The sequence below is a fragment of the Electrophorus electricus genome, chromosome 2 (assembly GCF_041902795.1).
Source record: "Electrophorus electricus isolate QZ-2024a chromosome 2, ASM4190279v1, whole genome shotgun sequence".
In the NCBI taxonomy this organism is placed as follows: Eukaryota; Metazoa; Chordata; class Actinopteri; order Gymnotiformes; family Gymnotidae; genus Electrophorus; species Electrophorus electricus.
Window position 1 is genome coordinate 38345156 of NC_137498.1, and position 14079 is coordinate 38359234.

General features: G+C 40.5%; 1 protein-coding gene across 6 annotated transcripts in view; it reads left to right on the plus strand.

Moving 5' to 3' along the window:
* The window catches only part of spire1a (spire-type actin nucleation factor 1a), a 25173-nt gene that overhangs the window by 9876 nt on the left and 1218 nt on the right, over positions 1-14079 (plus strand). Inside the window, exons 4-19 of one of the 6 annotated variants that reach the window (XM_035529323.2) lie at positions 348-581; positions 2468-2593; positions 4549-4623; positions 5112-5276; positions 6058-6144; positions 6369-6498; positions 8179-8220; positions 9298-9345; positions 10038-10213; positions 10566-10659; positions 10787-10929; positions 12040-12057; positions 13319-13462; positions 13658-13728; positions 13869-13896; positions 14011-14079. The exon at positions 14011-14079 is cut by the window's right edge and continues 86 nt beyond it. In XM_035529323.2, coding sequence (XP_035385216.1) covers positions 348-581; positions 2468-2593; positions 4549-4623; positions 5112-5276; positions 6058-6144; positions 6369-6498; positions 8179-8220; positions 9298-9345; positions 10038-10213; positions 10566-10659; positions 10787-10929; positions 12040-12057; positions 13319-13462; positions 13658-13728; positions 13869-13896; positions 14011-14079 — 1650 coding nt within the window. The remainder of the gene's footprint in view (positions 1-347; positions 582-2467; positions 2594-4548; positions 4624-5111; positions 5277-6057; positions 6145-6368; positions 6499-8178; positions 8221-9297; positions 9346-10037; positions 10214-10565; positions 10660-10786; positions 10930-12039; positions 12058-13318; positions 13463-13657; positions 13729-13868; positions 13897-14010) is intronic. The other 5 variants (XM_035529324.2, XM_035529325.2, XM_081702734.1 and 2 more) reach the window with 5 other exon arrangements.

Consider the following 14079-nt stretch of genomic DNA (forward strand, 5'->3'; position numbering starts at 1 on the left):
ACTTTTGTCAAATGTCAAAGCTGAAAGCAATTTAAAGCTGAGATGGAGTGAATGCACTTCAGTTATATTTGTTTTGTTTAGAAACACACACATTTCAGTTTTGTTTAGAAGGTCAAATGAACAGTTCATGTCAAAGGTTTCTGTTCTCCCCAGAGGTTTGATGTGACCACTGTGACACCATAAAAAGCATTTTGGCCTGAGCGTAATAACTCTATCTTAGCAGCCACTATACACAGAGCATGGATGAGTCTGTTTTAATCTGTCCTATTTTGAAAACATAGTGTATGTGTTAGTCTATGTAGCACAGACTATGCCTATTAATTTCTTCATGTATGTGTGTGTTGCAGGTGATCGAGTCTCTGGGCATTATGATCTATAAGGCACTGGACTATGGCCTGAAGGAAAATGAGGAGAGGGAGCTTAGTCCCCCCCTTGAGAAGCTCATCGACCTCATGACAAACATGGCCAACATGGAGGTAGATGCCTGCCCTGATGAGGGGTACGAGGCCACAGAGGAGGAAGATGAGGCAGATGAACCCACCGAGGTGTCCTACACACAGGGTTATCGTGGCATTGTAACGGTAAGAAGCACTGGAACAGTAGGTCATAGCCGGGTGACAGAGAAGCACCACGCAGCTGTGCAGCTTTACTATGTGCTGAAGAGCAGGGGCATTTGAGCTGACAGCAGTCCCAAGCAGCTCAGTTCTTTGGAAGCAGGACATGTGATTAAATTAATTTTGAAGCAGGAAACATTGAGCCCATTCTAGACTTGAGCTTTCTAAACCATTTGTGTCTCACCGAGTGACTCAAGTTTAATGTAAATGCTGCTCCCTGAGGAGGCCTCTGTCAGCTCCTGTTCGTGGTATGGTAGGTGCGTTGGCTCGTGATGAGGGTTTGTGTTGAACTATGTGTACACATGAGCCAAACTTCTCTAGTGTGATTTTACTGCTCTGTAATGGGCATAGTGGTGGTACAGGCTCAGTGGCAGTATGGATTTGCAGCAGGAGGGAGGGTAGAACAACGCTGGAATCCAACATTCTTTGCAGAATAGTTGTAGTGGCTGTCATTAATGAGTGCAGTGAGGGCATTAATATGGAATGAGGCAGCACACTATCCAGTTCGCAGGGGCTGGAGATATACTCATGTGATCTTACTTTCTTTTTCTTGGACTTCATATCATTTTTTTAGAGTAATTCCTTGCAATGCAGGTGTGTGCAGACCCACCCATTAAGAACACGTGAACCTGTTTTTGAGCACTTCTAGGTAGAATGACAGCATGGAACAGGTTTTAAAGCTCATCTACACTCTCTCTGAGAGCTGCGCATGGTTTTCTCAGTAGTTCCCCAACAGACTTCTGCACAGGAGAGATGATTCAGCACATACATTCCTGAAGAGGGCAGGGCACTTGCCCAGGTGGAGGGAAAAATGCCACTAAGCCAGTTGGAGGTGTTAATGGTGACTTTAGACTGACAACAAAGATACATCAAGTCCCGTGTTGTCATGATTACGATAATGACTAAATGGCTGTGCGTCAGATCTGTCACTGTGTTTAGACTTGTCATTCAGGCTTTGGGATGGGCTGCTACAAGAATGTATTAAGAAAATTAACCATGCATTTTTCATAACAAAGATTGATCTAGGCAGATTCACAAGAGTGAATCTCTTTGAGTTGTTATATTAGATGTGATGTTTAGGTTTAAAGTCTTGGTGCCAGTGCTGATCTGGATCGAGTACACGCCATACACTCTGGATTTAATATCTGGTTTTGTGGCACTTTTTAAAAAATCAAATCCAACTTAAAAATCCAATTTTCTATGCTAAAATTCAGTTTGCCCCAATTATGAACCACCTTTATGGAATTATTCAGAATTGAAGGAAATCTTTTGATGGGAAAACAGTGAACAAGAATATAGAATGGAATACATTTCTGCTTGCCTAAAAAGATGCTGTTGCTACAACAACCTAACAAAAAGCTATGACAAAGAGCTACAACACATTAAACATTAAACATAAAACTATATTTCCTGAGGGCTAGTGCATGAACCTATGTTTTGAGCCTAGTTTAAAAACTTGCTAAAGAGGAAACCCTTCAGGTCACCATGAGTGGAGTGTTCCACAGCCTTGAAGAGGTGACTGTGAAAGCAAAGTTGCCCTATAACCTAGCATGAGGAACACTTAAGCTGCTATGAAGATGCCCACAAGGATCTGGGAACATAATACAAACATAGCAGGTCAATAATATACCTAGGACTGAAACTGTTTGGAGCTGTGATGGCAACCATCTGTGATGGTTGTTGTAGCAACAGCATCTTTTTTAGGTAATTTGATATTTTAGGTGATTTGAGCAATTATTCTAATAATCAATCCACACATACGTGGTTGTACACTTAATTATATAATTGGGAAAACTCTAAGAAGAAGCATTCATTTCAGTATACGATTGCAGAGACTCTCTCTTTTTTTTTAGCTGTGCTCGTCCCACCTCCCAAGTCCATCAGATGCTCCAGACCACTACCAGGCCGTGTGCCGTGCCCTCTATGCAGAGACCAAGGAACTGCACACCTTCCTGGAGAAGATCAAGATTGCCAAAGAGGTGATGCTTCACTCCGTCACATGCTAATCTACTCTCTGAGAGGCTCATATGTGATGTTCATCATTGTTGGTGTCTTGATGTCTTCATTTTTGTAGTGTATTGAGCTGTAGGTAGACAGCAGTCATGTAAAGGACAGTTCTGCTGTACACCGCAGTGTTGGGATCAGTCTCTGAATATTGCTGGAAGTTCTGGTTCTGCTTTATAATACATAAAAAACATCCAGGTTTAGAATTTGTTACTAAGCATTGCATCAGAGATTTGTCAAGGGTTTTTCTCTGATTCTGGGTCTCTGTGTACTTATGAAATTATTACTGTGATGATAAGCATTTTGGTCCAAATGCATACTCACTACTAGGGATGAAATGCTAGTGAAAATATGGGTTGCAGAAAATTCTGTCCTGATGTGAATGACTGGGCATATATGGCTAACATTAATAGCTAACTGCAAGTTTAATTAGAATTATAGAAATATTGTTGATCCTATTCAGTTCTGTTATACTAAGTAGCTGTTTGGATGATGGCCCATAAAGTCATTATCTCAGCAGAGGTAGCTCAGTGGTTAAGGTACTTGACTTGTAATTGGAATGTTACCAGTTCAAGCCCCACCACTGCCAAGTTGCCAATGTTGGATCCCTGAGCAAAACCCTTAACCCTCAATTGTTTTAGTTGTACTCCATAATTGTAAGTTGCTTTGGATAAAAGCATCAGCTAAATGCCATGTAAGTCTTATTTTATTTTTAGCCACTTTGTCACATTATTTTTGTGTCATCCTTCACTGGGTTTTTAAAATGTGGCTCTTCGGGTTTGCTTGTTTCTGTTTTAATATCCTTTTAGCCAAGTACTCACAAGTACTAAATATTGCAATGTTAATGAGTTGTAGTTGTCTAGGACAACACTCCATCCTTTCAAAAATTAAAATCAAGATCAGAGTAAATAAAATAATAATACAAATGATGCAATATTTTTACAAGTTAACATCACTCACCCTTCATAATGCTTTTCAACTATCAGTACATTGTTTAACTACTATACAGTTCTTTGTGTGCGTAGATGGGAAAGTAAAACCAGTGTCTGCTCCTTTCTTCTTGTTTGAGTCACAGTGATGCATGCATCTACACACAGGCTGATTAACCCTCCTTAATATTGCTCTGTGCAAGGGGTTCCTCCGTCAGCTGGTTACTCAGGGTTTAGCTCATGATCTGTTTTCTTGTGACCACTCCCAGTATGTTCTCAAGCCAACACCATGTCTTTCATGCCTTTTCACAGAACAGGCTCATCGGGACAGGGAATGTTAGGTCCACTCCGAAGTGGCAGCTGGTTCTGCTGCTTTTGAATGATCTGGAAGAACAGATGATGCAATTATGAGCGATTTTAAATTATAAATGAGTATCTGAGGATAATCACATCTTCATTACACTGAATGAGTTGAGAAGTGGTTTTCTGCTAGTGTTGTGCTGTGGTTGCATCATTGTAGCATTTTAGTTACCTCACTTGTCTCATAATGTTATTTTAAAGGCCAAGGACATATCAGAATGGTTTAAAATAATACATTTGTGCAATACATTGACTTCCTTTGTTATGATTCTTATAAAAGCCATGAATGGCTTGTTAGCCTATACTCCAGCTTCATGTGTCTTGCATAAAAAAGGCACTGTGAGCATCCTGCAGACTGTTGTAGGTGAGCTTGATGCTGCTGCTAGGGTAATCCAGCCTCTGTTGTCACAGCTCCCTATTGGCAATGATCCTTGGCCATGAATTTAACAGAATATAACGACATGGCTTATCGACTGAGCAAGCTCACAATCTGGCATACATTCCCAAGAGAACTATTCAATTTATAAGCACCCAGGATGCCTGAGGCATCAGTCAGTCGTTCCTCTAATGCCCATCTCCAGCCCATTAAAACCACACTGACCACGTTATGGCTGTCCTTCCGTTTTCTACTCATCCCTCAGAATTTGCGGCGCATGGAGGGAGATGCTCCTGAGGAGCCCGTCAGAGACCTGAATGAGCTGCAGAATGCTGACTGGGTAAGAGCTTAATTCCCACTAGCCTCTGCTCCATGGGATACAATGGGATTTAATTCTGGCTGTAGGCACTTGTGTACTAGCATATGTTCATTATAAGCCGTCTCTTAAATGTGGGTGTTAGGAGGCTTTTAGAGGCATTTAAAGAGGTGTGCGTATATGTGTGTGTGAAATCACATCCATGGCAAAATATGATTGTGGTTTTGGTGAGCGGGCTTGCATGTGCTTGCATGCGGAGGATTCCGCATGTATGTATGGTGTGCATATATTTCTAGGTACATGTTTGTGAGTGAGTGAGCATGTGTGCTTTCCATGTCTGTGTGTGCACGTGCGTGTGTTTGTGTTTTTTTTGTGTGTGTATATGTGAAGTATATGTGTACGTGTGCACATGTGCATGTATATATTTTTGTGTGTGTGTACACCAGTGTGCGCATGTGTTTTGTGTGCATGCACAAACAGTCTGATGTCAGTTTCCATTGCCATGGCTGTAGGCACGGTTTTGGGTCCAGGTGATGAGGGACCTGAGGTATGGCGTGAAGCTCAAGAAGGTGCAGGAGCGCCAGTACAACCCGCTGCCAATCGAGTACCAGCTCACTCCCTATGAGATGCTCATGGATGACATCCGCTCAAAGCGCTACAAACTTCGCAAAGTCATGGTGCGTCTGTCTGTGATGAATAATGTTCTTTGCTTGTTTCATGGAGCTAACTGCAGTCCTGCTTTTAATGTGTTGATATTTGCTCACATTTACATTTGTCCATGCTCCTTAATATTCTGTGGTATTTCCTTAGATCAAACAGGAAGAGATAGTTTATCACTTTCTCCATTTCATTCTTTCTCTAATTGAGAGACAGAGTCCATTATGCAAGTTTGATTTTTATTACTTAGTTTACCAAAGCTGTTAAAAGCAGAGAGGAGTATTTACTTTTCTTATCATATGATGACTTTATTGTTCTTTGAATTGAATGGCAATAATGTTTTAATGGTATTTCAAATCAAGTCTGCTGTAGGATGTCAGGACATGAACTTCTATAAAGGTACAGGTCTGCCATGAAGAGTCTGCCATGTTCTGCCTAGCTAATCACTGCAGCGATAACGCATGTGAGCTGTGTGATGTAATAGGTCAACTTTACTCCTGTTCCCCACCTTTGGCTGAAAGTAACTGATGCTTGAATAATTATAAGCAATGGTATTTTTCATCATGCAATACTTTTGTTTTGATCTGTAGGATAAAGATCATGCTCAGGAACATATGATCACATAGCTGACAGACTTGTTTGGTCACAGGCGATGATGATTTTTCAGTGCTGTTGAATGATATTACTTTATGGGCATTGTCTGTCATTGCAACCACACCAATTCTTGTATGACTTTACTGAACCTAGTGCTATGAGTGGAGCCGACCCTTGACCCTTGTTCTGCCTGTCTCTATGCTGCAGGTGAATGGTGACATCCCTCCCAGGTTAAAGAAGAGTGCTCATGAGGTCATACTGGAATTTATACGATCTAGACCGCCGCTCAATCCTGTGAGTGTACACATAATCTCACATACCAGCTGGAAGTAGCATACATTAGTAGATGCCATTCTACTTGACAGATTGAGGAACAAGTGCACATTTTGCGAGTAGCAGTCAGAAAAACATGAATTTGACTTTGTGGGTCTAACTGTGATGTAGGGCTGCAGTGGTAATGTGTGTGTGTGTGTGTGTGTGTGTGTGTGTGTGTGTGTGTGTGCTGTACCTATGTTAAGGTCTCGGCCCGCAAGCTGAAGCCCCACCCCCCAAAGCCTGTCAGCCTCCACGAGCGCATCCTGGAGGAGATCAGAGCAGAGCGGAAGCTCAGGCCAGTCTCTCCGGACATGGTCCGCAGGAACCGGCTTGGTTGGTGCTCTCTCATGATCTGCACAACACTGGACTTCAAGATCAATCTCCTAGTCTACCTAATGCAGTCATACAAGGGCAGTGTCCAGCTCTGCGGGCGCCCTTTAACCCCGAGTTCGTGCGAATTTAGACATAACTTCATGCATGTAGCAGTGCTTGCATTTGCTAACGGCTGCATTTGTCCATGCACACCATCATAGACACTTTTTTAATTAATAAGGATATTCTGTGTGTAGAGTGTTGCGTCATATAAGGCCCTTAGCTAAATTGCCCTTGTAAGGTCATGGCATTTCTCGAGAAGAGGGTGTATGAGGTAACTCCCATGGAGAAGTCCGTGCAAGTCATTCCATGCAGCAGGCCTGATATGTCCCAGCATTCCTCTCTCCAGTGTATGGCTGCCTCTGCTTTTGCCTTTGGCTGGGACTTTAAAGTCCTATCTGCAGCACTGCTTCTCCAGCCTTACCTATTTGATTGTAAATGCTAAGCAAAACATCTGGATCATTTTCTTTCACTGCATACTTCCCCTTTTACTGAACAATATTGTTATAAAGGATATTAATTTCCAGATGGTAAACCTCTGGATGGTTGAGGTACATAGTTAGGTTTGGGCTTTTTCTGAGTCTGCATTGTAAACACATGGCAGTGGGATATGTGTTGCTCTGCCCTGACTTATCTACCTGTTATTGGGCGGAAAAAGTTTAAGTGACGTGGACCAGCCAGGATTAAGTATAATGCATAGTTTTTAGTAAAATTCATCATTGTGTTTGAACTTTGGCAAATTGATTGACTTGTATCTGCTTTCACTGCTTTAATATATAAAGATTTATAGTGTTGTCTGCTTCTATTTCATGTAAATGGGAGCACAGACTTAAGGTAAGCTGTAATCAAAACTAATTAGATGATAACAGTATCTAATGCTTAATATCTCAATAATGTTTTTTTAATTATTGTATGACAAAGATGATTTCCCTTTCTATTTAAAGTATGATCTGACAACAAGGTCAATTAGTAAAACTGCATGAATAATTGCCTTATCCATCTAAAACCTTTGTGCCAGAGCAATAAGACAGGCCCAGACATGTTGTAGACATTGCTGTCAGATGATATTTTAGATATAAAAGGAAATTAGCTCATCACATACTGATTTTTAAAAAGGATTTTTGAGATACTAAGTATTACATACTATTGTCATCTGATTATTTTACAGATGGTGATGTATACATTTTTACAATTAAACCCTATCATAAAATGATGAGATTAAATGCATCAGTACTAATAATTTATCTTGGGGATTTACAGCAACCCCAGGATTTTATCAGGTTTTCTGTATTATAAATATATATGTTTAAGTTCAGTGCCATATGAAAGGATTTCTCATTTCTAAGTTACTAAACAGCAAATAATTATGGATACCTGAGTGGGTATAAAAAAATGTGCATTTTCTCTTTACGATTGACTGATTGGGAGCTGGAACAAAATGTGAATTTTGCTTTGTTTGGTACATTGGTTATGGTTCTTTGGAAACTCGAGTCCTTGAATTGTTACATAATGCCTATCTCGGCATTTTCAATGTAATCTTTATATTGAAAGTCTTTTGTCTTCTATTCAGTACCACATTTATTCTTCTCCTCCTCTCTCCCCATTCTGCTGTAACACTGGCTTTGTCTCCCTCTCTCTCAGTAATGCGACCACTTAGCATGTCTGTTAGCTTTGACTTATCAGGTAAAGCATGAGCATGGCTTGTTTACTGTATTTCCACCCTCTAGCCCACTGGCTCATGGTGTTATGTTGGCTCCACTTTTGCTAGCTTCTTCCTTGTGTGCACAGCATGTTGTACTGGTGCACCCCCACACCTGAGGTGGAGGAGTCAGAAGGAGGAAGGGGTCGATACAGCCAGAGCATTTCCTTACATCATCCGCAATGCTTTTCTTTTCATACAACTGCTGGTGGAATGTTCCTTGTCAGGGAAATGCTGAACATTGAGGAGCTACATTGTTAATGGCAATATTATTTCATGTCCATATCAGTACCTTGTTCCAACAGCATGACCTCATTGTTTCACTATTGGATTTTTAATTTTTGAGTTTACGTGCGCTGCTGAAGATGCAAGTGCCCCCCTAAAGTACAAAACTCGTGTAGTTATGCTACAGAGTAATGGTCGTTTCCCCCCCCAGCCCCCCCCCCCCCCCCCCGATTAGTCCACTGGCTGCTTTGTTTGTTTGTAAAGAAGATTGAGATGAGAACACAAGCTCCAGTGCTCTCAACTTGTGTACTGTAATAATACTTTGGGTTCCTGGCCTGGTAACTGTGTGCAGGCATTTTGTAACAGCCGTTTCTTGTCTGACCTCCATGAGCCTCCTGTGGGAGGTTATGCCTGCTTGGCTGCCCACACTGACCCCTCAGCTCCTGCTCTTCCTCTCTGTGCTCTTTGGCTCCCACCACTGTATTGCACAATAAGTAGTTGTGATTGTGTTGTCTCCTTGCCCTCGCTGGTTTGTGTTTGTGCTTCTTTGTGCTGATGTGCGGCTCCCATGTTGTGAGCCACACTCACCACAGCATCTTGGACAGATGCTGGCTGGCTAATGTCACTGTGTGTCCTGTGCTTGTTGCTTTAGCTCGGTGTGCAAATGTGGCCAATTGGTTGAGATCCCATAGTGAATGTAGCTGATTGGTTGGTTTCATGCAGCAAGCGTGTACCTCACCAAGTCTCTGTACGGCTCAGAAAGAGCGGGCCCTGCTGATGAAGAAAACTCAAGTTGGTGTTACTGGGATCATATTGAAGAATATGTTCCTTTCTAGGCGCAGGCAAAAGCATGAGCACTCCTCAAGACTTGTTCCGATGCTCAGGTAATGTATTTCGAACACATGCATGAATTTTGGAACACACATCCGAGAGGAGTGGTTGCACGTGTGATCTTGAGTGTGACGTCACACTCATACTAAGCATGTGCAAGCAGTGGTCTCACAACAGAGCTTAAAGAATTCATGTTTTCCCCTCTATCTGAGGATTAGTCCAGGATTAATCTGCTAATACTTTGCTGATGTATAAAATAACATTGTCAAGGAATCCCCTTAAAAGGAATGGAAGTAGTTCTCTGCAGACTGGTTATCTGTTTATTAGAAGTATGAATGTATATGGATGTAGAGGCCTGTTTATACTGAAGTGCGAGTATAAAAGGATGGTTTGTGTTGCTTGGAGAAAACATGGAGTGTGGAGCAGAGCTAAAGGTGGTCCAATACTAGTTTATGCTGGTTTCACTTTAAGAATTGGACTAGTTATTCCTTTTTACCTACATGTGTGTCTGTTGGAATTTGTTCTGTATAAATGATCCCCATTGCCACAGAGCTTCATTATTGGATTTCCATGCTGAACTACATTGTGAAAAAAACTCTTTGGCCCTCTTTTATATCCAGTGAAGTTCATATTGTTGGGTCAGAACTGCAGGCAGTTAGTTAACTTCAAACAGGATCATTAGCTAGCAACTAATCAGCCTCATTGTTGTGCTGTGTCTGACTGTGACCCATTGTGCCTTGCACAGGCATGTCCACCCCTGGTGTGCCCAGGAAGCTGGCCATAAGCACGCTTGCCTTGGACAATGATCCGCTCCCTCTTCCAAGCCTTGGGAATGGTGTGGCTGGGCCTCCTCGACCCTCCCAGCCAAAGAGACTGCTGAAGGCACCGACGCTGGCCGAGCTGGACCTCTCCGATTCTGATGTGAGCACATTTGTGTGTTTTGAGTGTTTGTTGCTCTCAGATGAGGAAGATGAGTGCTTTAAGTACTGAGCTATGCAGAAAATGTCTGTAGAACTCTGAAGATGTTCATTTTTTAGGATACTCCTGTCAAAGATTATAAAATAAAGGTTAATGTTCTAAATGGTTTTCTTTTCTTTCTCATCATTATTATTATTATTATTATTATTATTTATTAATAATAATAATAATAACTGATGAGGCAGAAATTCAAATAATGTTAGATTAGAAGGTCATGGTAAGATTAGTGTTGTGTTTTTGGCTGCAGTGAGAGAGATTTAGTGCTAGGTCTAATGGCCTGTGTCCTATTCTGCAGGATGAATCCAGCACTCGCAGATTGGCTAGTAGTACCAGCATGTCTACAACAGTGGTGGATGACACTTCTCCAGAATCCATAGTGGACGGGAGGAGTAAGAGTTTCTTTTCCAAATTGAAAATTTAAAAAAAATGTATACCTGTATTGTAAAGTAATTTTTCTCTGTTCTTCTCTCTCTTTCTTACTGTCACACCTCTCTCTCTTCTCTGGTCTATTCTCAGTTCCTCCCAAGTTCATCCCCTCATCCTCCACCCCGCAGCCCGACTGGCGGCCTGCTGCTCCACGGAGGCACTCCATAGAGAAGGAGACACCCACCAGCGCACGGCCCTTTGCGCCTCCATCTCGCCAGACCTCCAGATCTCTAGTACATAACATCTTTGTGCAACTTTTCTTTATTAACCCAGAGAGCTCAGACATCAGCCAGGAGTAACTTTTAGAGCAGGTGTTTTGAGGACAGAGAGCCTGTGGAGCAAATAGCCATAACTAATTGGAGACACTAGAACACTGTAGGCCTTGATCTCTCTGCTGTGCTGACTAGGATTGTGTGTACTTGGTGGGTCGTGACACTGATCTAATTCACATGACAGACAGCACTACAGCATGCTGTCGAGACCACTGATGGAGCTAGACTTATGAAACCTTTATAGAGAGCATTTAGGATATTTTTCCAAAAAAAACCCAACAGTTTAAATGGGATCTTTTATGCTTTTCCAGTTTTCCTTTCCTTTGGTGTGTTTTATACAGCTTTTTGTGCATGTAAACGGTTTGCAGAGTTGCAAAGCCCAAAGTACAGGCCAGAGCCAGTAACTCTCTTTTTAATTTTTTTATTTAATTTTTTTTTTTTCCCCCTTTCCTTTTCATTATTGCCTGACTACTGGAAGGCTTGACTACAACAGAGTAGACAAGATGACCAATCAGTGCACATTGTGCTTATTGGGAGTGAAGGGGTTTAAAGACACAGGAGCTTTAACGGTGCACTTCTGAGAGAGGGTGAATAGAGATTGTTATTGGAACAGTGAAGCATATTCTAGTAGACTGCAAAAGTCTATTGTAGTAGACTGCAAAAATGCAATTCTGAACATTGAAAATGAGAATAAAGTGTTGAACCCAGTTCTAACACTGAATGGATTCCTGATAGGTAGACATTTGATGGTAGCATATTGAATAAATTCTGTAAAAAAACCATTGTGTAGTTGTATTAAATATGTTGGCTCATGTTGTCCCAAATGGTTTAGGCTGTATGGTACTTTTGTTATTTTTACACAACATGGAATGGAGTTACAAAGTCAGTGGCAATGAATAAGGATAAGCTGTAGGGTAATATAGGTGTGACCAGTTTTACATCAGATAACCATAACCATCTCAAAAACATGACATTCATTTACACCTCTTAGGAAATGGTGTTGATATTTATAACAATATGCAGCATAAACCCTGTAATTTGAATTTTCTTCCTCCTTGTGTTTTGCTGTAGCTGCCTTTGGAGAACAAGGTGAATCACATTCACTGCCTCTTTCCCTTTACTAAAATTCAGACTTTGACAGAAATCTTGACAGAGATGAAATGTTCTTAGCTAAGGCTAAGCTGGTATTTTAAAACACAAAACTATTCCTTTTTTAAAATCCAATTTTTCATTGGAAGACATGAGTAAGACATGAACTGGCTTTGCAGGTGCTTCATGTATGTATGCCACACAGTCATGAACGGTCAACAGTACACAGATGAGCAAGACAGGATAGGCACAAATACTGAAATCAGCATGTCCATATAATGATCATCTGTATAGGACTGATGCTTTCATCAAATTCAAAAGATTTTTTTTGTTTACTAAAAAAGATGTTCCTAAAATTTCACAGCACTAGTGATTTTTTAAATTTTTTATTTATTTTTTTTTAAAGGAGCTTTAATTTCTTAAATCAGAAGACCTCTCGGTGTGTCCTTCTTTAAAGGACAACAATTCAGTACAGTTCTTTTTTACTTAAAGTTGCTCTGTTTTGTTTATTACTTTTTCTTTTACACAATGTTATGATTAGGGGCATCTCTGTGAACATTCTTGGGTGTTGCCGATAGGCCTTCATCTGTATCTTCGGATGGCTACACACGCAATATATTACATTTAATATATGCCGTTAATGTTGTGTTTGCTTTGATGAATGGGCTGTGGTTTCCAAGTGTGTCAAACCAAAGGGATTATATCTTGGACTACACTGATACTGTTCCAACACTAATTCCTCCATAATAAGTGGTGTGTGGGTACATAAAAGGCTTCCATGCCTTTTGTTTTCATGGGAGCCTGGACTCTTCTACTTGCCTTGCATTTCCACTTAAAACTATAGGATCATATTAGCTAGGTTGCAACACAGTGGCATAATACCCTGGGATTCCCTTGTATGCTTTCATGCCTTTACACCATCTTCATATGAGCTGTGGTGGTTTTGTTTGTGAGGTGTAGTCAGTGGTTTGGTAACCTGGTGTGGGGTGTTTCCATTTGTGTTGTTTGCTCATGTTACAGGTGTGTTTACAGAAATTTACTGCTGTCTCAATTTTATATATATATATATATATATATATATATATATATATATATATATATATATATATATATATATATATATATATATATATATATATAATATATATATAAATTTTATATATATATAAATATATATATATATATATATAAAATTTATTTTATTTTTTTTTATTTTTTTTTTAATTAATTATTTTTTTTTATTTTTTTTTTTTTTGTTTAGGAGGAATTTTGTTACCCAGTAGAGGGTCTTGCTCTGACAGTGGAGGAGGTGATGCACATCAGGCAGGTTCTGGTCAAAGCAGAGCTGGAGAAGTTTCAACAGTACCAGTACAAAGACATCTACATTGCCCTGAAGAAAGGAAAAGTGAGTGTTCTCACCCCGACACACCTGTTGCTATGGCATCAGATGATGACTCTGAGTTTAGGAGATGGAGCCTTTCTATTACTCTATTACTCTATTACATCAACAGATGCACAAATATCAATGATACTCAATATTTTGGCGATGCAATGAGCATGGAAAAAAACCAACCCAGTCTACTCTCTCCTTTCCCCTAAGCTTTGCTTTTGCTGTCGGGAAAAGAAGTTCTCCATTTTTACCTGGTCTTACACCTGTCAGTTTTGCAAGAGGTGAGCAAAGTTTACACGTTTTCCTTTTCTAGGATTTTATTTATGTGACAAATAACAGTGTCTGCTATATATTGTCATTGAACAAATGGACATATTTGGTGTGATGCACTCACTTCACTGAACTGTGATTTAATTTGTAGGCCTGTCTGTTCACAGTGCTGTAAGAAGGTAAGTTTAACTGTTGACTTTACCTTCAAATATACTCAATACTTATGATGTCAGTTACATTTTCATTGCCTTTGTCTGCTAATGACATCATGTTCTTATGTCCTTTAATCTAAGCTCAAGATACCCTCCAAGTCCCATGCCAAGCTGCCCATTTACTCTCTGGGCTCCAGCACCCTGCCTAAG